This window comes from Sinocyclocheilus anshuiensis, unplaced genomic scaffold (genome assembly GCF_001515605.1).
Source record: "Sinocyclocheilus anshuiensis isolate Anshui unplaced genomic scaffold, SAMN03320099.WGS_v1.1 scaffold1476, whole genome shotgun sequence".
NCBI classification, from domain to species: domain Eukaryota; kingdom Metazoa; phylum Chordata; class Actinopteri; order Cypriniformes; family Cyprinidae; genus Sinocyclocheilus; species Sinocyclocheilus anshuiensis.
The window spans coordinates 46,553-71,794 of NW_015539905.1; the positions used below are offsets into that span (position 1 = coordinate 46,553).

General features: G+C 40.9%; 1 protein-coding gene across 1 annotated transcript; it reads left to right on the plus strand.

Moving 5' to 3' along the window:
- The first annotated feature begins 204 nt into the window (after window positions 1-204).
- Window positions 205-24,881, plus strand: LOC107686231 (uncharacterized). Its single transcript, XM_016483140.1, has 4 exons — window positions 205-550; window positions 17,382-17,645; window positions 19,410-19,624; window positions 20,993-24,881. Exons 1-4 carry the CDS (start codon window positions 205-207, stop codon window positions 21,368-21,370), a joined length of 1,203 nt encoding a protein of 400 aa, XP_016338626.1. The 3' UTR covers window positions 21,371-24,881.
- The last annotated feature ends 361 nt before the right edge of the window (window positions 24,882-25,242 follow it).

Genomic DNA, 25,242 nt, shown 5'->3' on the forward strand with positions numbered 1-25,242 from the left:
AGTAATTAATTTATGTTGGTTGGGGAAAATTAATTCACCATTACCAGATTATTCTGAATCATGTATGCAAATATAGAAGAAAAATGATGATTAAAGTCTTTAGTTTACCATACGCATATCATGCTGTTGTAAAAGGAAGGATTATTTTGTTTAATTGCAGTATATAATAAAGGTAGTTGAAAACTATGTCAAAGTGATGATGCAATGTCAAAGCCAGGGCCAGGGCCAAGTTCAACACCAAGCAGCAAGGACCAGGACCTTTTCCTCTGCTCATTGCAGGAGCCTGACTCAGACCCTTCGAATCATGACTGCCATAAATGTCCACGACACATCAGTGTCCGACGCAGCACTAGCCCTGTGGGCGGAGAACTCAGCTATCAGCCTGAAGCTTTTCAGAGCATTGAAGCAAAGACACCCGAGTCTACCACATGTCTCAAAACACAGCAGCTTCCCTCTCAGTCCCTGGTTGACAACCATGGCTACCTCCCGGAAGTCCAAGAGTTTTGGAGCGAGTACATCCTGTCATATGTTCGACGGCTCGCGTACGTGGGTTCGAGGACCCTGCCCCCCGCCCCCCGCCCCCCAGAAATTTTTGGCGGGCGAAGCGGGGCCCAACGGGAGCCCCCCGAAGTTTGGGACCCCCAAAAGCAGTTCAGCCTTTCCCCACAGGGTGGCAAATGGCCGTCCCACCCCAGGATTACGACAGTGGCATTCACCCATATTGGGGGGTGGACACTTTTTCGTCCTACGAACCCACTATTTGTCCATTCGCCCATTGGAGCGCCGGAATGACCCCTGGACCCCGGCTGACCACTGCCCCGCCCCCGGGCCACGCCCCCCTAGGTCCCACGAACCCACTATTTGTCCATTTGCCCACTATGTTGACGGAATGACCCCTGGACCCCAGCTGACCGCTGATGACCACTGCCCCGCCCCTGGGCCACGGCCCCATGTCCCAAGAACCCACTATTTGTCCATTTGACAATTATGGTGACGGATTGACTCCGCTGACCACTGCCCCGCCCCCGGGCCACGGCCCCAGGTTCCACGAATCCACTATTTGGCCATTATAGTGACGGAACAACCCCGGACCCCCGTGGACACCCTGGCCATGCCCCCAAGGTCCCACGAACCCACTATTTGTCCATTTGCACACTATTATGACGGAACGACCCCCGGACACCCGTGGACCCCCTGGCCACGCCCCCAGGTCCCACAAACCCACGATTTGTCCATTTGGCCATTATAGTGACGGAACAACCCCGGACCCCCGCGGACCCCCTGGCCACGCCCCCAGGTCCCACGAACCCACTATTTGTCCATTTGCCAGAATCCAGAGTTTCAAGAAGATAGGAGAAACTTTTTTTTCCCACCCAAAAAAACTCCAAGGTGTACGAACCCATTCAAATAAGCTGAAAGTGGGACCCAGAGCGATGTGCCAAAAAGGCCCGGCCTGGCCCTGGGACCCCAAAAAATATTTTTCCTGATTTTTCATCCGTTTCTCTGTCTGCCATTGAAGTCAATGGGAGAGACACAGAAACAGGCCCGATTTCAGTTAGATGCGCAGCCGGACTTAAAAGGCTTAGGAAGCGGCTAGGACCCTCAAACTCAAGGTCCCGAACGAGGGGCCCACGACGGTGGTGTGTGCTGAGTTTCGAGGTCCGTTGACCTTCCGTCTCCATACGGGAGACGTCCCGCTTCCCATTTAAGCGCTTAACTGTTTCGTGGACGCGCAGTTCCTTCTTTGACCTTTTAACCCGTGAACGAGGTTGTAGGGTCAACAAACTTTTCCGCCCGCTCGAGGGACCCCTGATGATACGCAAATGGCGCCCTCTAGTCAATCGGCCCTTTCAGAGCCGCGTTCACGAAACCGCTAGGCCAAACCCATTCAAATAAGTGGCAAGTGGGATTTATTCAGAAAGGTCCCAGGGGCCCGAAATTCATCCCAAAGGCGCCGGGCCTTAGAGCCAAAGGAAAAGTTTGAGGCCTTCTGCACAAAATCTCTCTCTCAGCCCTCTTTGTCTCTTACACAGTCAGAGCCTTTTGAGTGCTTTTATGCTAAAGGAGAAGTGCTTTTGTTCAGAAGGTCGTACGGATTCGTGCTTCAGGGCTGTGAGCGAGGGGCCCCTGAGGTGTGAGAATCTCTAATCGCGGGGCCCTACGTCCTATGGTCTCCAAACGGGGGACGTCCCTCTCCCCATTTAAGCGCGTAACTGTTTCGTGGATGCGCGGTCCCTTTTTTGACCTGTTGACCCCTGAACGAGGTCGAAGGGTCAGCAAACATTTCCGCCCGCTAAAGGGACCCCTTACGATATGCAAATGGCGTCCTTTAGCATATCTCCTTCCATGCCCCCAAGGTCCCATGAACCCACTATTTGTCCATTTGCACACTATTGTGACGGAACAACCCCCGGACACCCGTGGACCCCCTGGCCATGCCCCCAGGTCCCACGAACCCACTATTTGGCCATTTGCACACTATTGTGACGGAACGACCCCCGGACACCCTGGCCACGCCCCCAGGTCCCACGAACCCACTATTTGGCCATTATAGTGACGGAACAACCCCGGACCCCCCGGCCACACCCCCAGGTGCCATGAAGCCACTATTTGTCCATTTGCCATTTAATGAATGGGTTAGCTATAGTAGTTTAGTGGGATGATTGTCTACTTACCACTTAAAGCGTTCCTATACAATAAATTGCAAGTGGGACATGTGTCCACTTGCCATTTAATGAATGGGATCGCTATGGCAGATTAGTCCATACGGGAGACGTCCCGCTTCCCATTTAAGCGCTTAACTGTTTCGTGGACGCGCGGTTCCTTCTTTGACCTTTTGACCCGTGAACGAGGTCGTAGGGTCAACAAACTTTTCCGCCCGCTCGAGGGACCCCTGATGATACGCAAATGGCGCCCTCTAGTCAATCGGCCCTTTCAGAGCCGCGTTCACGAAACCGCTAGGCCAAACCCATTCAAAAAAGTGGCAAGTGGGATTTATTCAGAAAGGTCCCAGGGGCCTGAAATTCGTCCCAAAGGCGCCGGGCCCTAGAGCCAAAGGAAAAGTTTGAGGCCTTCTGCACAAAATCTCTCTCTCAGCCCTCTTTGTCTCTTACACAGTCAGAGCCTTTTGAGTGCTTTTATGCTAAAGGAGAAGTGCTTTTGTTCAGAAGGTCGTACGGATTCGTGCTTCAGGGCTGTGAGCGAGGGGCCCCTGAGGTGTGAGAATCTCGAATCGCGGGGCCCTACGTCCTATGGTCTCCAAACGGGGGACGTCCCTCTCCCCATTTAAGCGCGTAACTGTTTCGTGGATGCGCGGTCCCTTTTTTGACCTGTTGACCCCTGAACGAGGTCGAAGGGTCAGCAAACATTTCCGCCCGCTAAAGGGACCCCTTACGATATGCAAATGCATATTATGCCTTTAGCATATCTCCTTCCAATTATTTTAAACCCATTGAATAAATAGCAAGTGGGATTGCTTCAAATTTGGCATGGTGGCCACTGGTGCCCCCCCCCCGAGTGAGGTCCCAAAGGCGCCGGGCATATTTTAGAGCAAAATAGAGGTACTTTTTTCTGAAGGTCCTACGGCTTTGTGCTTCGGGGCCCCTGAGATGCGAGAATCTTGAATCTCGGGGCCCTACCACCTGTCGTTCCTGAACGGGGGATGTCCCGCTTCCCATTTAAGCGTGTAACGGTTTCGTGGACGCGCGGTCCCTTTTTTAACCTTTTGACCCCCGAACAAAGTCGTAGGGAAACCGCTAGGGGCCCACGAAATCGCTAGGCCGAACCCATTCAAATAAACTGCAAGTGGGATTTAGTTGGAAAGGTCCCAGGGACCCCAAATTTTACGTAGGGGTTTGTGGGGGCCCCTGACGCACTCCGCTGAGAGCGCGGGCCGATCGGAGCATCTTTAGCCGGAAGTCGTAAAACAGCTAGAGAGGGCGCTGGTGAGCGTCCGTGGGTCGGGGGCGCCTGCCCCCTGCCTTAGGGCCGCGTTCGGATGCGTTCCGTAAAAATAGTGGGCAAGCGGTGAAAGGTCAAAGGTCGAGGTCAAAGTCGTTCCGGCACGATAGCGGGAAAATGGACAAATAGTGGGTTCGTGGGACCTGGGACCTCGGGGGTGGGCGGTGGTCCGCAGGGATCGAGGGGCCATTCCGACCATCTTAGCGGCGAAATGGACAAATAGTGGGTTCATGGGACGAGGCCCTTGGCCCAGGGGGCCACCATGTACCCGGTAGAGAGATGAACAAATTCCAACACTGTGGACGCACAGGCCCTGGGGTAAGAGCCCTGTACATTCATTTCAAGGGGAGAATGGACAAATAGTATGGTTTTGGGATCGACTACCCCCTTTTGCCCCCCAAAAGGATTGGAAATGGACCTTTAAAGGACCCATGGACGGGGGGGTGGGGTCAACAAGCGAGTCTTGCCCCCTAGAGGCGTCCATAACCCCCCTATTCCAGGGCAAGCAAATCGGGGCATGCGGAAGGTGGGGTAAGCAGAAACGTCCCAACCCCCCTTTAAATAACAGGCTAATGGGATCCAAATCCAGCCTACGGTCCCTTCGAGTCACTATGCGTCCAATGGCAATTTATTTGTATGGGTTTTTTTTCCATGAACCCACTATTTTGACTTCCTCCTGTTGATACAGCCATAGAAGCTATTGCTCGCCTTCTGCCCGCTGGCACGCCAATCATTCGGTCTTGGTCTGCCGCTGACACAGCGCTTTGCATCTCTACTATTGTAGGATTTGTTGTGACTTTGACACTTGACTCCCTCCTACACAAGCGAGTGAATGCCGTCCAAGAGTCTTTCAACAAATGCACGTCCGGCGTCCCGCGCATGTTCCGACATGATAAAACTGACCAAGAACCTGAACCTGAGAACTCAACAAACCTGACTGAGATTACGCCTATCTCAACTCGTCGAACCTCTGACAATTAGAGCAATCAAAATGACCCAATTCTAGATAATCCTAAACAATGCACCCCTACGTCGTCTCACGTGTTCCTAACCCAGTTATCCCAAATTACCTAAGCCCTGCACCAGGATTCAGTCATTGATGGAGATGTTGTTTGTGTCTTGTGTGGGCCTGTTCTCTCTCTCTCTGCCTCACGTTCCAGTGCCCGCCAAGGTTCGCACCGGGAACCTCACTGAGTATAAACTATTGAAGCACCTTGTGAGCTATCGAACAGACACATTCCAGAAGAATCAAAGGATCCCCCTCCAAACCATCATGAGGTCTAAACTAATCACACCATCAATTTCCTGTCAACGCCTTGTCGTTATCTCCTCAGAATAATCGGAAGAGTGATAAAATGATGAAAAAAAAACGAATCCAATCATGAGACAACAGAGATCTTTTGTATCAAGGACTAAAGAGTTCTTTCACAACATATAGTTGAGAGATACCTCGTGATCGCTATGCATGGAACTATAGTTATAGGCACAGGAAAAGGCCAATTTACTGACACCCTCCCGGCCTGCAAGAGCACACAAGATCTATACAGCGTGACATCCCATGACCGCGTTGACCATCTGCTTCCTGTTCTTCTGCACATTTTTAACTCACTATTTTGCAGCCAAAGAAACATGGAAACTTGCACAGACAATTTCAAAGATAATCATTTAAAGTATTGCCAGTAGGGCAACTATATTCACAAATAACGTGTTTTATGTATTTTATATGCTTGATATGTGTATTGTAACCTATGGAGTTTAATCAATGTTTTATAACCCCTTTTAGCAGATAAAGCTATTAATATGTGTGTAAATATGTGAAGTTTGGGGTTAAAGGAATGGTCGCAATAATTGCAGAACATTAAAATGAATGAAATGGTGATATTCGGTATCATACACGTTACAACACTTTATAGAAGTTATTAACGAAACCTGCAAAGATATTCCCCACATGACAGGCAGAACATTAGGTTAATGTATGCACGGAAAAGGAACCGTACGGGGCGTGGCCCCGCCTTGCAACAAGCTGATTGGAAGACCATGACGTGGGATGAACTTATGTGGCTCGATCAAAAACCCAATGCCCGAACAGATCCGCGCTCTTTTGCTTTTGTTTGATCATGCTCCAGCTTGCGCACCCTCACCACACCATCCGCCCACCACTCCGCTGAAGCTTCGTGACTGCCGAAATCTTCGAAGTCTAAAGCCACGCAAAGAAACTCTCAGAAGAACTTCAGGTGCCTCACCATCCGTAGCCAAGGCAACCGACTTCCGAAGCTGCTCCGTTACAAGGCAAACACTCATTCACCATGAGAGAATCCCAACAACGTCATCCAAGGAAGATTGCCAGCCAATCAGCAACGCTGTGATTCCCCTCTGCTGGAGACAAGCCAATGAGGAAAATCCCTCTCAACTCGCAACTCAACGCAAGTAAAACAAGGTCTCCTTACTAGCTGGAAAACTGGTGCTGAATTGATCTTAAGCAGTAAATATAAGCCAATCTTTGCTTTTGTGATTTTCTTGGTGCGATCTAAGAACGAATAACTTACTAGAATTTTGGGACTTCAGTCAAACTCTGTTAATCTTCATCCTTTGAACTGTATGTGTGTGTGTATGTGTGTGTTTTCACTAAATACTAAATACTATTTAGTTTAGTCCCTGTCCTTAGAGTAGCTCAATAAAACCTCTTGTTTCATTATAAGAATCATTGTCTTGTGTTGTGTATTTTAAAGTTAAAACTTTACCCAGATCTTGCTACTTAGCTCGTATCTTAATAATCATCACTAACAGTTATTATGACCATGGCCAGGGCATAATATAAATATCCAAATTGTTAAGATATACTGATGTTAACATCTCGCTGGACGAACATGATAAAGTGTAAACTAACAAATTTGGAATCAGTTCTAATCAGGTTGATTTTGAATCTTCAGATTCAAATACCCCTCTCAAAAGAACTAATTTCTTACACGGTCTCAGGACACAACTGCATCGCTACCGACCGCTCCACCAGGGGGGATCGCCGTATACCCCCTTGCTGCACCCCCGTCGAGGGTGGTGAGGGAGGAGGAACCAGCAGGTCGGTTTCCGGCAGTAAAAGGTGCCGTCCATGACCTGGTGAGCTCCTCATGCACCTCCGGGACAAAAGGCACCGAGGCGGGGCGTTGAGAACCAGCGCGAGCCAACCCGTGAAACCAATCGTCCAACCTCGAGGGCTTGGGACAGGTGGAGGTTTCCACTCGAGCCTTAACCTCTCGGCGGCCTGGGAAAGCATAGCCGACATCTCTCGATCCGATTCAGGCATTGCCACTGTCCCGGAGGGCGGCAGCGCAGCTGAATCTTCCTCTCCAGAGAGCTCTCCCTCCGATGCAGTGATTGACATCCGGTCACCGGGAGGAGCACCGAAGGATACCGCTGGTATGCTCTTTGAAGAGGGCGCAGCACATTCCTTTGGTGGCTCGACTGGTTGCGAAGTGCTAGAGGAGTGATAGTTCCCCGAGGGTTGGTTCCCTGAGGGGTTTGCCACCACTGTAACCCTCAGACCGCTCATTCCACTGCCCGAAGTAGTCCACGCCTGGCTGCCACCAGGACGAACACTAGATCGCGGCAGAGGCAACGGAGCTCCGCCCCCCTGGAGGAAACGGAGTCTGGCCCGCAGCTCCGAGATGGTCATCTTCCCGCAATGGGAACATGACTCATCCATGAATGTCACCTCAGCGTGCTTAATGCCCAGACACGTGAGCCAGCGATCGTGACCATCACCTGGTGCCAGGTAATGACCGCATCCAGAAACGCATGGGTGAAACGGCATCTTTAAAAAAACGATCCGTGTAAGCTCCTTTAGAGAAATAAGCTCTTTCAGGGAAATGCTCTTTTAGGTGCCGAGACGCACGGGGGAGATGGCCGCTTGCAGCACAACAGGGGGTAGTGCAGCCTGAAGTGCGCAACCCACTCGACACAGGAACGACCACCACTGAAGCGTCGTCTGCCAACACAAGAAGCTCCCTAGAGCACGTTAAATTCGTCACACACGAAGCAGTTGGTAGGAGCAGAGCGATGTTGTCGCTCGGCTCCTCAGCGAAAAGCTGGTATGTGTTGCACCGGCTGCCTTTTTATGCTCACACTGTGATCAGCGGCAGCTGGATGCAATTATCACATGCCAATGTGCATTGGCTCCTTTAGTTTACACTTGAAGCGGATTGATCTCTCTAAAGCGAGATCCCTATTCGTGACCGCACCGACGTGACGTCGAGAGTGACCGACTGAAAGGGAACTAATTTTAAGTACTGAGCAGTACCTACGTATTTTAAAATACAAAAACTTAAATGTATCAATCTAAATATGCTTAAATTTTATAATGGTGTAAACAAAACTTTTATTGTAGAAATAACTTAAATTTATTAGTAAAATCTACTTAAAATATTATGTTACACCAGCTAATAAATTTGAGCAAAACCGTTCATTGGGATACTGAAATATTTAAGCATTGCCAACCAAAGATTTTTAGGTAACACTGCTTAAAATTCCATGTGAAATTTATTTAAAAATATAGTGCATCATTTTTGCATCCCTCTTCTTAAGTAAATCTAGCATATTATTTTTTTCAGTGTATGTAATTCTATATGCAACAATCATTTGTTTCATGTCAGCTCAGTTAGATCCAGACTTCACAGAATGGAGCAGATTAAGTTTTCTCAAGTTTATAAATCTATTTACAGGACATTTCATACAATTGCCACACTTTCCACAAAATTAAGTTCAAACATATTTTCAGGTCTGTCATTTTACATAGTTACAGAGACCCACTTTTCTTATTATTTAAGTTGACATGAAGAGTTAAACAAGTGAAATATAATTTAACTGATTCTTCATTCTCTTGCTTTTTGAAATGAAAACAGCAAACATGTTTTTAGAGTTTAAGTTTCATTAATTTTAATATTTATTTAATGTTAATGCTATTTTATTTCTGTCACTTCATGTAGGGCACATTCTCCAGGTCTGACATCCGGCTGTCAAAGTGTTTTTTGCCAGAGGAGAGGACTGTGTTAGCACTTTACTGCGGCAGCTGTCCGATCATTGCACTGATAACACTCAGCCATATCAAGATGTTCAGAAGATCACTGCATTTGCCAAATAGCCATCTAGGAAAGCACAAGACTTTGTAACATGCACAAAAGGCATGTGAGAGTTATGTGGCACTGTTAATGATAACAATGGTTTAACAGTAAGCCCTGAGTACGTGTGCACAGAAACAAGAAATTGTTGAAAATCAATGATTTTACTGGTTTGGATGTTCTCACAGCATCTTTGATTTCTGATTTAAAATGGTTAATAAATGATTTTAATGTACAATAGTTTAGTCCAAACAGAAGTCACAATTTCAAAACTCTTAACATAGTCAGTGAAATAGAAGTTTGTGCGGACCAAACTGTGAATAATTTTTCATTGCTTCCACACAAATTGCCTTAAATGACCATCTCCGTAAGGTAGCTATTTTTTTTTACTCTTGTCTTTCATACTTCACCTGCAACAGCACAATATTTTTGTTTGAAAATGTTGATCAAGGAAGACAGATTGATGGGGAAAGAAGAGTGACAGAGAGAGTGAGTACCAGAACCCTCACAGTACAGTACATACAGTATGAGTCATTATAATTTACATGTTGTTGTTTATATTTGTTAATTATTTAATTATATTTGCAGCCCTGGAATTTCAGCTTTTTTTAAAACTTACAATTATATGCACAGATATGCAACCAATTTGCAGCATTTCTGATTCTTTCTTGTTATATATGCTTTAACATATGTTACATAACAATAAAGTGAAAAGGTACACATATTCTCTAAAGATGTACAGATTTATGTCAAAAATAATTTAAACTAAAAAAAAATAAAAGTTCATTATATAATGGTGGTTTGAGTTCATTTTGGAAGTGAGATTAACTGTTTGGTCAAGAGATTTATGTTGGTATTGCAGATTATAAGAACTGTTTTGAAAAAGTGGTTCAGTATTAGCCAGTGGAGGGGGAAGAAAAAGAAAAACATTTTAAGAAATAAGAAAATTTAGCTGCAACCCATTTTTCAAGTTGTGATTATAAAACATACAACTCAATTCGAAGGCAAACTCACATTTTTTAGAGGTATTTTATTTGCAAAATTACATTTCTTCCCACATTGCCATTCTAAACAAAGACGAAGGTCTTCTAATGTGCCTCAATAAAATAAACATTAAGAAATGAAAATGAAAAAAGAAACCTTATAATCTTTGAAAGTCCAGAGACAAAGGTTTTTATTATAATTATTATTATTATTTATATACATTTTCGTCATTGTCACTTGTATTTTAAGTTTCTGAAATAAGTTTGAACTGCAGAGGATAGTAAGAAGAATAAAGCCTATCTACCAGTGTTACAGCCACTCACAGCCTAAGTCACATCACACACTGTCCCTGCACTTCACCAGTTGAGAAGTGAACCACAAGACTACAGTTAGGTAAAATTAATGGTTTATATGACATTGTGCATGGATTCAAGTGTGTATATATTAAATTTAAGTCAGCCACTTGTTTAATGTATTAAATAATTATTTCTCCTGAAAATGAAAATTATTTGATTTACTTGAACTCAAGTTCTTAGAATCTACATGCAGTCTATCTTTTGAACAAACAAATGAAATATTGGATGATTTTGCATGAAGGTCACTCTGTACAGTTCTGTACAAACACTCAAAAAAAAAAAAAAAAAATTTGCATTGCACTATTCCTTTGACTTATGATAACTGCCCCACTGGTGAGTGAGAGAGACGTGTGAGATTTACACTATCAGTGCTCACATTCACAATGCCAGTGCAGTCAGTACGCGCTCAGTACGGCCAGTAAAGAATCGCTAGTCTTACTTCTTCATTCCTTCTATATTATGCATTTGTAAATGCATAGCTATGCATACAACCTCGCTAAACATTCATAAATATGTATACATTTAGGCACACATATTATTATGAATAATTGTACATATATATTTATAGAATATGTATTATCATGTTTTTTATAAATTTATATGTACACATAGAATGCACATGTACAGTACGACATGTGGAATATCTGCAAATGTATGCTCACATGCATGCGATCACACATATCTACACACTTTCACTGGCACGACCCTGCGTACAGTCTATATATATATATATATATATATACACACACACGAAACTATAAATAAATTAAAAAGGAAAACAAACATGTGAAAGGCAGAAAAAGGAGAAAAAAAACATGAAAAAATTGTCACTCTTCAGTAGTTCTTAAAGATGCCATGTGATGTGGAACTGGAAAAGTGCTGATTGGAGGAGCAGCCAAATCCAGGCAGCCAATCACAAGAGTTCATATTGGTGGAGGTGCATCCTCTGAATAATGTCACGACAGTCATTGAATACACGACGGATGTTTTCTGTGTATGATAACTGCCCCACTGGTGAGTGAGAGAGACGTGTGAGATTTACACTATCAGTGCTCACATTCACAATGCCAGTGCAGTCAGTACGCGCTCAGTACGGCCAGTAAAGAATCGCTAGTCTTACTTCTTCATTCCTTCTATATTATGCATTTGTAAATGCATAGCTATGCATACAACCTCGCTAAACATTCATAAATATGTATACATTTAGGCACACATATTATTATGAATAATTGTACATATATATTTATAGAATATGTATTATCATGTTTTTTATAAATTTATATGTACACATAGAATGCACATGTACAGTACGACATGTGGAATATCTGCAAATGTATGCTCACATGCATGCGATCACACATATCTACACACTTTCACTGGCACGACCCTGCGTACAGTCTGTATATATGCCACTTCTAAAAATGCACCCTACCTGAAACAGCAGGTCAAAATTTTGGAAATTTTGAAAAGATTTCCAACGTTTTTTAAAGCTGAGTACTCCGACAAAAACAGAAATTCAAAGAACTGTAAGACATATTGTATTTGCAGTTTCTAAACAAAGTGGTTAATTTTGCATATTGTATATCAAGATTTTTTGCCTAATTTTTTAATTTGATAGTAAAAGACATTTTAAATAGCTTTATAAACCAGAAAAAAACACACACGCTGTGCTGCATGTAAGATTTGACATCAAGCTGTACAGCGCTGTCCAATCGCACATACTTTATCTTCATTTACAGGTACAGCCATATTCAAAGGCACAAAGAGCTCAAAGTTTTGTCTTTCTTGTTGAAGTTATACAAAATACAATTTTGCAGTCCTGTACAAGATCGAGTTACCTTGCACAGTCTTTAGAATAACAAAACAAAAACCTTAAAAATATATATATTTTTTTTCTTTATATCTATATTTAGGACTACCTCCCAAATGGGGGCTGCCCATACTAAAGGAGGCATCGGTTGGCCGGTGACGGTTCTCCCAAGATGGATTGCCGCTGGCGCCCACTGAGGAAAAAAAATGCAGAGTATGACAAATCCCACAAGTCCCTGCTCCTGCTCTGTGCTCTGTAGTTGGTTATAAACTCCTATCTAGCCCTGAATTCCTTTCTGCATGCTTTGCAGAAAAAAAGCAAACTAAACTAAAAAATAAATAAATAAAATATGGATAAATACAGAGGTGCTACATTGTGAAATTTGCCTTCTGGCTTTAATTTAGGAAACAACTGATGCAAAGTGTTTCATTAAATCCTTCATGTACCCCTTCACTCCTATATCAAGTACTCCAATATCCCCTTCATTAGATGGAGGGGAAAGGTAAAAGGTCAGACCATCCTGACATAGGTCACAGGTTTCCATTATGTCAGCTGGTCTAACCACATCTAATCTTCTAATCTAACCTCATCTAAAGCCAGCCAATGCTGAAATACAACAAAACAATATAAAGAAATTACCTGGGAGTGGTAAAAACATAAAATACAAATAATTTAATCTCATACACATACATCCCCTATCACTTCTCTGTGACACAACACAAACACACATACACAGTCCAAGCATAACAAATGTATAGCTGACATATGCAAAACGGTGATTAAAAATAGTAAAAATCTTTACAGAAATGGTGACTAGTTAGAGGACCCATGATGTAGGTGACTTTTTTCTTCAGTATAACAGTAAAGAAGATATTTAGCTGAAACCATGGTGCTTGGTAATTCATAAAATTCAAGTTAAAAGCTACCATCACTTTGAGAGTTTAAAACAAGCATATTAGGGAACACACAATTAATACCCGTGGCTTCTGATGATATATATTGAGGTCTTATGAAGCGAGACTATTGGTCTTTACAAGAAACTGAACATTATTTATACCTGTAATGCACAGCCTCAAGCAATAGGGAAGTCTGATTATTTTCCACAAACTCATTCTTTTGACAGTTTGTTTCAATTACCTGGTTCTATTGACTAGTTTGTTATGACTATTGCGTGACTTGATATAATATTGATAATATTGACTATTATTAAAGCACCCAATAATGATGTGAAACACAAATGTTTCACATGTCTAAAGCATATGAAATGAATAAACTAGTCTTAATCAAATTAACCATGAAAAATCATAAACACACATAAACACTTCATTCAAGTGCTCAGTTCATGTATGAGCTTATCAATGCCTCATTCTTCGGTCCGAGTCCAAACGGTTTCCTCAGTTCAGTGTACTGTTGGAGTAACTAAAGTGCTGAATGAGTTGACAAAAACCGGCATCATATTGATTATATATGCAATACACTGGATCATTCACAGTCTGATTTCGTGCACTGGTTCATCCACTTCACTACAAAAAACAGGTTCAAAAGACAGGTTCAAATCACTCCAGTTTTCCTGAATCGGATTACAAGTAATAATGCTGTAAATAATGTTCAGTTTCTTGCACAGACAGATTATTTTGTTTCACAAGACCTCAATATATTTGTCAGCAGCCACATGTATTAATTTTGTGTTCCTTGATGTTCCCTAATTTCTGTAATAACTGTTCTATTGAAGAAAAAAGTCACCTACATCTTGGATGGCCTGAGGGTGAATAAACTAAGAGTACATTTATTTTTGGATGAATTATACCTTTATTATTTTAGATAAAATAAAGAAAATATAGTAAAAAATTATATATACCAAGAATTCATCTCGAATAAAAAACTTTGCCCTGGACACTTTCGGGTCTTCTCCGGAATCAGGTGTTGCTGTGCATATATATATATATATAAAAAAAACAAAAAAAACAAACAGATATTATTGTTTAATGTATATAGACATTTTGCAAGGCCATAGAATCAATTTTGAAAATAGAAGTGGTCATATTAAAGAATGGCTGAGTTTGCCAAGTATTGAATGAAATGATAAAACAATAATATCCCCCTTTCAACCATTTTCAATCTGCATTTTCAAGCTTTCGGAGCACACATTTGTACTAAAAGCTTTAAGGGACAATGTTTAGTAAAGTACTTTTTTTTTTTGATTTTGCAACTCGACATAAATTAAGAAATTACTGTCACTCAAAGATTTTTATTGTAAAAACAGAAGTCAAACTATCAAAATCTGTGTGGCAAAGCTGGCAAAGCACTTTTTTTTATTTGGTCCGTTTTTATTCATCATCTAAAGTTCCAAAACAATGTCACAGAATCTTTGTGCGATTTTCTCTTCTCTAAACACCGCGCACATTGTGGTGTTTTGTTCCGTCTTTGAACAAATTGGTTGAGTAAGTGATTCAATGATCCATTAATACAGACAGCCACTTGTGTTGCCCCTGAATAAATCAGCATTTTGAATGACTCTGTTTAATGGATGGCTCAATGACTCTTTCAACAAAATTAATTCCTTACATTTATATAGCGCTGTTCTGGGCACTCAAAGCACTTTACATAGAAGGGGGGAATCTCCTCAACCACCACCAGTGTGCAGCATCCACTTGGATGATGCAACGGCAGCCATATTGCGCCAGAACGCCCACCACACACCAGCTTATTGGTGGAGAGGAGACCAAGTGATGAAACCAATCAGCAGATATGGGGATGGTTAGGAGGCCATGATGGTCAGAGGACAATGGGCAAATTTTGCCAGGATGACTTGCCACCACCTACCAAAGGTATTACTTCATTATTTTATTTAGTATTTCTATATTCAAAATCGTGTGTTTAAATGGGAACTAATTGCACCCTTTTTGTGGATCACAGACTTATCATGAAACCATGTAATTTCTTAATTTGTGTTCATACACCATTAATTTGAGGTAAATTTAAGTGTCTTTCCAAAAAAGGACACTTTGAGACTCCAAAAGGACACCAAATGACAAATCACATTACAAGGTGTCCATATAATTCATAAATTTACACACACCAAAGCACGAATGAAAAAAAAAATGGACAGAAATTGACAGTGCTAACTAAGTATGTGTACAGTACAGCATCAAAAAGCTTGTTGCAAGTTGTAAAGTTGAAAGTTGGAGCAAGTTGTAATGCTGAAGAGAACCACATGAAGATGCCAAAAAACCCTAAACCAACCACCTTCACTTGACTGCATATACCTACTACAGTACATATTTATGGTTTGTTTGTGCATCAATATAACAGTCCGTGCTTACTGTACGTCACCACAATCGTCTTTATCTTGATTGTAATCCTCATCCATCAAAACATTACTATTGAGATGCTGGTTTACTGTATCCAGCCAAGAAGTGTAGTTTGCATATACAGGTGCATCTCAATAAATTAGAATGTCGTGGAAAAGTTCATTTATTTCAGTAATTCAACATTTGTTGAGATAGTGAATTGGTGGGTTTTTGTTAAATGTGAGCCAAAATCATCACAATTAAAATAACCAAAGACTTAAACTACTTCAGTCTGTGTGCATTGAATTTATTTAATACACGAGTTTCACAATTTGAGTTGAATTACTGAAATAAATGAACTTTTCCACGACATTCTAATTTATTGAGATGCACCTGTAGTTGCCAGATGTTGGTCAGACATGGGAGATCCGCTCGGAGACCTCAGGATGTGAGAGAGAGATTTCCGGGCGGACGTGACTTTTGGCACAAAAGTAGTCTGGACAATTTCGTGTTATGTCTGAACTGTCGCAGTAATGGCACATATGATGAAACGTAGTCTGGACTAATGGTTCATTAAGACGAAAAACATAGCTTGCAGCTGTTCAAAGATCCCCTTTGATTGTAAGCGAGATTGTTGCGCCAAACACAATGTTCTCAAAACGAAATAATCATTTAATATATCCTTGATGTACAAGGCGTCAAATGAACAATATTCATTACAGCAGCGCTGATAGTCCCGTGGACGGCTGTATCACCCCCGAGACAGAAGCTTTTGCAACCTGAAATGCACGCGAATCACACGTTTTCAAGTTATAGAAAAAGCTTTGTCTTTTCCCTACACAAAATCAATCTGCTATAGGAGACTGTCTGCAAACACACACCAAAATCAAAATGCGTCGATTCATCACCATCGTTATTTTGCAGTTGTAAATATTAAGTTTATGTTCAGAATAGCTCTGGTGCAATCGTGAGTTTCACGTGACGCTGAGGACACCTGGCGGACAAACTTGGGAATGCGTCAAGCAAGCTTTAGCTCATGCTTTTCTTTATATGTAACGGCTAAACTGACTAATTATATTTATCCAAGCAATATATCTACGCTATAAAATTGATAAGTAACCTGGGCATGTCCATAAAATGTTTTGTCATGCGTCTAAATAAGATTTAAACCTAAAATCATAGCAAAACGCTGCCGAGCTCTCAATATATATTATTAAAAAATCATAGCAAAACACCGCCGAGCTCTCAATATATATTATTAATATACATATATATTCTATTTCTTTATAATGTTTTTAGTTAAAATAATGTGTTATTTTTAGTTAAAATAGCGTTTTAGTAAGACGTACTAAGAAAATACCTGTCATATGATATTTTGGATGGGCGGGCCCTCCATGGCCGCTCATATCATATATATTTTACCTGGCACTGGTTCAAAACTCATTCAACAAACAAACTTGGATCAGTTTCAAACATTTGGTCTACAACTTTTTTTCATCGTTGTTCGAGAGGACGGATCTAATAGTGAGTACGAATTTAAAGATTAATGTATGCTTTGGAGAATATAAAAAAGTTCGCTGTTTTAATTAAACTGTGTAATAGGTATATCGTTTAATAGGTTATATTCTCTGTGGAATATAACTCATTTGAAGAGATTGACGAATTTGGTAATTATATTTATATAATATTTTTATATTCCTAGTTTCATATATTCATTATTGACTAACTTTTATTGACGTTTATTTTATACAGCAAGATCGACTTTGAGGGACGCGTGTGGAGACAGTGCGCTATTTATACCTATCCACAGCATTAATAATCTAACTGCAACATTCTATCTATCTTATTTTATATATATTGTAATTAATAGACTTTTTATTGGAGCTTTTAACCCAGCCAGGATTTGGGACGTCGCAACCAGAGGGAAACGTCATCGAAGAACGTCAGGAAAACGGATGCATCATCATCATCCAAGCTAGCCGGAAGAGATGCAACCCGGATGACATAGCGGGGCCCATTACATCGATACAGACCACGGACATCGCGAGACCAGCAAAATGTCTTAAAATAGCGATCGTTTCTCCATCCATAAGGCATGATGATGAAGAATACCAATCGAACGCATCATTTAGCGGTAAGTTTTTATTATAATCATCTGTTTTTATATTGTAAGTAAACGTGATCGCTTAACATAGGGTGAAATAGGCCTGCTACCATGGTCTGAGAGCTCAGACAGAGTCCGTCTCACGCTGACGCTTCAACCGGTTCCAAAAGCTTACGTAAAATAAGGTTATCCTTTTATAAAACTCTAAAATGTTCTGCGGCCGGTATTAGGATATTTTCTGCATATTGTCACACGACCGGAGCAGTTTACTGTTCTGAACTGCGAGATGGCGATAGCCTCATCAAAACTCCAAAACAAAGATTTTATTTTTGTTACGCATTATACAGTGGCTAGTAATAATATATATGATTTCACAATTATCCAGTTTGCTAATTATGTACATAAAATGAGTAAACACTCTGGCTGGTTTGTATATTGTGAGATTAAATTATTTTAAATTATATTTATTGGTGATTTTTTTTTAAATAATTTGTTTTAACCTATGTGTGTTTTTTATTTTACAAAAATTTTATACTGTAAACAACGTAATGACTGGAAAAAATTAAAATTTTCCAAACTTTTTCCATGTTTCAGGAGGTTGACCCTTTAACTGCCACAGTCTCAGGAGGTTAACCCTTTAATCTGGCGGTCCGCCGGCAGGGTCCAATTATCATTACACGTTTTAAACAGTGATATCTTAGTCTGATCCTAATGTGCTCTTGACAAACCATATATCGTTTGAAAGCTTAAAGACTCTAGTTTTCATATTTGGTGACTAATTTTTGAAATATTTTACAGAGCAACTGTAATTTATTAATTTACAAGAAGAGTACGCATCAGAATCAGAGAGCCAGTTCTGCCCTTCACGTTGAAATAGCGCTGCACATGCGAAAATCATGAAAAACCTAATTATCATGTTCAAAAGATAACATCCATTCTATTTTATAGGGAAAAAATTGATGATAGATATTTTCATGTCTGAGAAAAATTTGGGGTTAAATGGGTTAATATTTTAATTATTGTAGCTAATATGACATTTATACAGGTTTGCTTAATAGTAATCTGATTCTAGTTCACAATTTTAGCTGATGACACGTTTATTCATTATTAATTTAATTAATTTTTTTATTTTTATTTATTCTTTTATTTATTATTTATTATATGTATAATATTTGCTATTCTTAACTGTTTTAATTTCATATTAAATCATTTTATTTATTCTTTTATTTATTATTATTTATTTTATGTATCATGTTTCCTATTCTTAACTGTTTTAATTTCATATTAAATCATTTTAATTATTCTTTTATTTATTATTATTATTCATTATTTTATGTATAATGTTTTCTATTCTTAACTGTTTTTAATTTAATATTAAATCATTTTAATTATTCATTTTAATTATTCATTTTAATTATTCTTTTATTTATTATTATACATTATTTTTTATTTTATGTATAATGTTTTTTCTATTCTTAATATTTTTTTGATTATTTTAATTCCTTTTATGTAAAGCTCTTTTAATTACCATTGTCTATAAAATGTACTATATAAATAAACCTGACACACTACAACTTTGCATTGCCTATTCAGAATAATTAATAATAATAATAATAATTGACTTATTTAGTCATAATATTTTGGTTTATTTAATTTTTATTCAGAAGAAAACCGTTTATTTATTTAGCTTTACGGTTACAAGATATTTTAAATTTATTTAATAATTTTGAATGCTACCATAGAAGTACCGCTCATATTGCATTTTATTTTCCCTAATCCTGTTATTGTTTTCAGACGAAGAACGCGAAGACTTGGACGACGTACAACTCTGGTCAAACACGCAAGTACGTGTGTGGGACAGTGTGACATTTAGTAGCGAGCGAGACGAAGAGAGCGTGACTGTAAGGAGTCAGACCCCGTATGCTGGGGAAGAAGAAGCAGCGTCGATCGTGGATGCGGATGCTGAAACGGTTGGTGATGAACTCAGGTCAGCGAGCCTAAGGCACGAGGTACTCCTTCATGAAATAATTAATAAATTGGACGATATCGACCTAGCCACGAATGCGAATCAAATTGATGACGTGGTGAACGGCTTATGCCATTTGCGAGCAACAGTTCATGAAAACTTAGTGACGGTTCACGACACGCTCCAGGAGCTGTTGTGCGAGAGAAGACTTTTGGTGGAGCTTGTAGCCAATCTAAATCATTTTATAATGAGCAGATAGCCGCTCTATAACGTTTTTATTGCTGCTGGTTTTCATGATGTAAATACCAGCGATTTTTAATGCTGCAGATTTGTTATAACCATTATTAGACTATAATTTCGATGATATCTGCACAGTGCTATTTCTATGTTAATCTCATAGTCAATTCCATTATTAACACTGTATGGTTTTATATTTTATTTTTATTTGTTGTCTGTAATCACTTAGATCTTTTAAACTTTTGTTACCTTTTGTCTGTAATCAGTTTGATGTTATCAATGTATTTTTTAAACTTTGTCGCCTTTATAAAGCTGTAGTTATATTTTTGCCTGTAATAATTTTAAAAATGAACGCCAGAGATGTACACAGAGGCGACGCTCTTTCTGACACGCTACAGAGTATAATTGATTTGCAAATTCAAAATGCTCCTGATAATATGACTCTATGCGATAGATTACAACAAATGATAAGTTCGTACCCCGATGTGATAGGACCATTTCCTGATTACACTATGCAAAATGCTCGTGATTTGCAACAAATAGAAATGGAATAGAACCTAAATTTTAATTTGTGCGATCTGTTGCAGACAATACTAGACGATCACAACCAGCGGTCACGTCAAAACGGCGTGCAAAACGGTGGCGCATTAACCGATTCTGCCTCTATGCATTCCGGCGCTATGCATTCGTCAGCTACCTCTTATTTTACCGAACGTTCAGTGTCTAGAAGTACCGTACACCCTGCAGGTAATAACGATGCCGAGCGACCGTCGGCCTTCCATGCCGAGACCGCTTCTGATACCGAGCAACCCTCAACTAGTAGAACAGCGGACCCTGTCGGCACAACTTGGGCGAGCATCGATGCCGCAATACCTTATGGCGGAACCATAAACGGCTTTCATGTTTTACCGCGACCTCATTTAACAGTGTGGATTTACGCAGGACTATGAATATGAGGGAGATCATGTCTACAGATTTAGACTTGTATCACGCTTCCTTGCACAACGCCATGGATGAAATAGTGTAATTTGCCCGACAGATCGGAGGTGATGCTAGCGTGATCAACTTGGTCATGACAGCCCCTAGCCTGAATTCGTCCGTTAACGCTGTTTTAACCCCTGGGAATAATTATGACATTAATCTATTTACAGAACAAATCGAATTTTTTTTACAGAGCAACGAAAGGCTGATGGCTGATTACGCGGTTGAAATTGAGGCCAGCGTAGCCATGAACAGACGAGGAGGTGGTCGACGTAAACTCACAGAGCTGGCTTTGGACCAGGTGATCAAAAGAAAAAAGATGAGTTTATTCTGTCCTGTAAATACCGGTAATAAATTATGTTTCTGTATCTGTCTGGTACATTTTCTCGACCCCCAATTACCCGAGAGCGAATTGGAAAATCGTGCGAATGTCATCCAAAACAACGCGGGGCTAACTAGCCAAGACCCGATAGGTCTTCATGACATAGCCAGGTTTGAAAATCTGCTAGGTGTCAAAATCATCGTATTTTACAGGACGAACGATGGGGGGCTAGAAACGTACAAAAATTAAGAGGAGCCTCATCCAAAAACGGTCTGCCTTTACCTGCACGACGATCATTACTATATTATATTGAGTCTGACGGCGTTCATCGGTACAGATTATGTATGTGAATTTTGCTTTAAAGGTTACTCCAAACGAAGAAATGACAGTTGTAGACACGTTTGCAACGTTTGTTTCGATCGAGATTGCTACAAGCATCCTAAAACAGTTGTTCACTGTGCCGATTGTCTACACTATTGTAAATCGCGCTACTGCTACGACATGCATAAGAAGATACCCCCAGGCAGAGAAAAAATACCGTGCGATGTTATAAAATATTGCAAACTATGTAACAGACGGTACGAAATTACAGGACGAGGCGACAAACAACATGAATGTGCCCCAGCCCATTGCATTCATTGCCGCGGGGATCTAACGGCCCAAGGGGTACATAGATGTTTCATACAGCCCCATGCTCCCAAGGGCCGTAGCAAAAAATATATATTTTATGACTTTGAAACGCGTTATGAAAACGGCAAGCACGTCGCTACGGCGAACTCAGGAGACAGTTTGACAACAAAGTGGAAATTCTGCAAAATGCCTATGGGGTAAAAGTGGAAATTTTATGGGAATGTCAGTGGCTGAAAATGAAACAGACCAACCCCTCGGTGAAAGAATTTATGAGTACTTATTCGGCCCCCGAGAGACTGAAACCCCGAGATTCACTTTTTGGCAGACGCACAAACGCTTATAAGCTGTACCACAAAACAGATGACGGGGAGAAAATAAGTTATGTCGATTTCACCAGCTTATATCCATTCTGTCAGGCTAGGAAAAGCTATCTGATCGGTCACCCCGAGATCATTTTCAGTGACTTTGAACCGATTGAGAATTATTGCTGTCTTATCAAGACCACCGTGTATCCTCCGCACAAATTACTACACTAGTGTTCCCGTTATGCAGAACATGAACGCGGTGAAAACCAGACAACGAGCTGCCCCCACACGGACGATGAGAGGGCTCTCTCAGGATGCTGGGTCAGCATTGAACTTTTAAAAGCGATCGAGAAGGGGTACATGATGGCAAAGGTCGACGAAGTTTGGTATTTCCCGCAGCGGTCAGATACGCTGTTTTGCGATTTACATGAAAACGTTTTTACGTTTGAAACAGCAAGCGTCTGGTTACATCCTCGAATATTATGAAAAAGAGGGAATTCAACTTGACCCCGAAAAGATCAGTCACAACCCCGCCCAGAGGTCTATCAATAAGCTACTTCTTAATTCGTTATGGGGACGATTTTGTATGCGCGAACATTTACCGCAAACCCTGCTCGTGAAAGACCCTGAAGATTTCGCACAAATCATTTTTGGTAAAACCGACATCCTGAAATACTTCACATTCGTCTCGGACGACGTGACGCTCGTCCAGCATTGTCGCAACGTTGCACAACAAGTCAGTCGACAAAAGGTTCAAGGTGGTGTACAATAACCGTAGACTCCTACCCGATTTCAACACTCTTCCTTATGGCTACTGATTCGATGATGCAAAGAGGGGTTCGGGATGCTTCTGAATTTGACTTTCGACTTATTCATCAGTGATCAGTGGCCCCAGCAATAGCGGCAAAACCTACTTTGTAAAGCGCTTGTTGGAAAACGGTTTAAATATGATTTCTAAAAAAATTTAAAACATTGTATATATTTATAATTGTTGCCAACCTCTGTATGACGAATTGCTTAAAATGTACGACATCAAATTTGTTGGAGGAATACCCGAGTCTCTGAATGATGATCGTTTACTACCCACCGACAAAGCCAATTTTCTGATATTGGACGATGTTATGAACCAAGCTAGTGGGAATCTTCAAATACAGAAGGTTTTCACGCAGTTTGTACATCATCGTAATCTTAGCGCTATTTATATTGTACAGAATTTATTTGCTCAAGGTAAATCGAGCAGAACCATCAGCTTGAAAACGAATTATTTAATTTTGTTTAAAAACCCCCGTGACGCTAATCAAGTGATGGTGTTAGGCCGTCAGATGTACCCTACCGATGTAAAATACTTTATGGAGTGTTATCAAGACGCTACCAGTCAACCTTATGGGTATCTCTTGATAGACTATAAAGCGAAAACACCCGAACAGTATCGGCTCAGAACAGGGTTGCTTTCTGACTGCCAAGTGGTCTACCTCCAGAAAAAAAGGAGCTTGTGATCATTCGTCATGTCCGCCAGACTTTGTAAGCATCTACCTCTGTTAAAGTTGCCTCATAAAGCCACGCCTAAACAACGGCGTCTTATTTTACAGATAGCGTCCCAAGATCTCATTTTAGCGATTTGCGAAGTGGCTCTAAACATCCTCTACGGCACGATTCCGATCAGCCGTCAGCAGTATCAAAAACTGAAGAGGAGAATAGCAGAAATTAAACTTGTCGCCAATAAGAAAATAGGTATAACCGCCAAGAAGCGTGTTTTCAATCAGTCCGGCGGATTTCTTTTACCGCTTCTAAGTGTCGCAGTACCCTTTATTTCCAGCTTAATATCGGGCAGACAGGGCTGAGGATGCAGTATGCTGAAAAGAAGTATCTAGTCCCCCAGAACCAGCTGGAAAAGCTGCAATCCGGAACCCCCCGTGAGAACATTCAACAGGTCGTAGAGAACGATCTGGACACAGCCATAAGAAATATTTTACTCCGGACTGATTTAGATCAGCATGAAAAGGCTAAACTTTACTCAAGCATCCTAACCAGGTTTTTAACGATGGTTAAACAAGGCGATCGCGAGAGTAGCGTTTTAACAATATCGTTACCGCATCCCGATCCCGGTTATAAAGACGATCATACCCCTGGAGACGTTGGGGGTTCGGAAGACATCATAGCCGAAGTTCTGAAGAACGTACCGTCGCGAAGCGTAAAAATCAGCCGATACATATTAGACAAAATGTCTAAAGCTAAAGGACTCTAAAGGCTCTTGGAACAAATCTGGCGAATTTGTGTTTAAGGGTGAAGCCGTACCAGGTTCGCACATGCTCGATTTGTTAAAAAATGTTACCGCACCACACCAGGTCCGGGATGACAGAAGACCTCTAGGATGGTCTGAGTTTTTACAGTCGTTTGCCGAATTAAACATACCGTTTTCTACGGTGACTAATCAACATGTTAGACGTTTGATTAGCTCTTTAAAAAGCATGCGCGGAGCTCATGCAAGTACGCCTGAGCCTGCACAACCTTCTAAAAAGTCTGTCAAAAAGAGAAATTCACGTACTACGGCTATGAGGACGGATGAACCCACGTTCAAATCACCGTCTCTCGATCGAAGGCAATGGTTAGAATTTTAAAAATGTATTTTCTTTAAATGTCTTTGTGAAATGATATGTATACGAATTTTAATTATGTATTCACACGTTCTTTAAATGTATGTCACTGTGTTACATGATATGTATACCTACTGTTTGAATATTTTTGAATAAAAGACTGTAAAACTGATGTCGGTTTTAATCGTTTTTAATTTATGATCAAACGCATACAATGGATAATTCAATCATGCAACATAACTGTATTACACGTTTGCACAATGAATACACGAAAAAAAATTTCATTACAAGCGATAGAGCTTAGTCTTTTCACAAAGAGCGACACCATTTTATCATTTTTAATATAATCGTTGCTGTACAAATTCATCACATAGTTATAGTCACGACCCCTGGCTAAATGATATAGGAAAAACACGCAGTGTTGTCTGCATGTATCCGCCGTAAAATCCTGAACGCGTTTGGTAGAATATAACACGACGGGAGCATTGAATGTTAAAAAGTTTTTGATGGTGATTGGGAATCGCTCTCTGTCAGGAGCGTTGCCGTAGCTATTGAAAAAACACACAGAACCGTCTCGAGTTAAATAAACAGC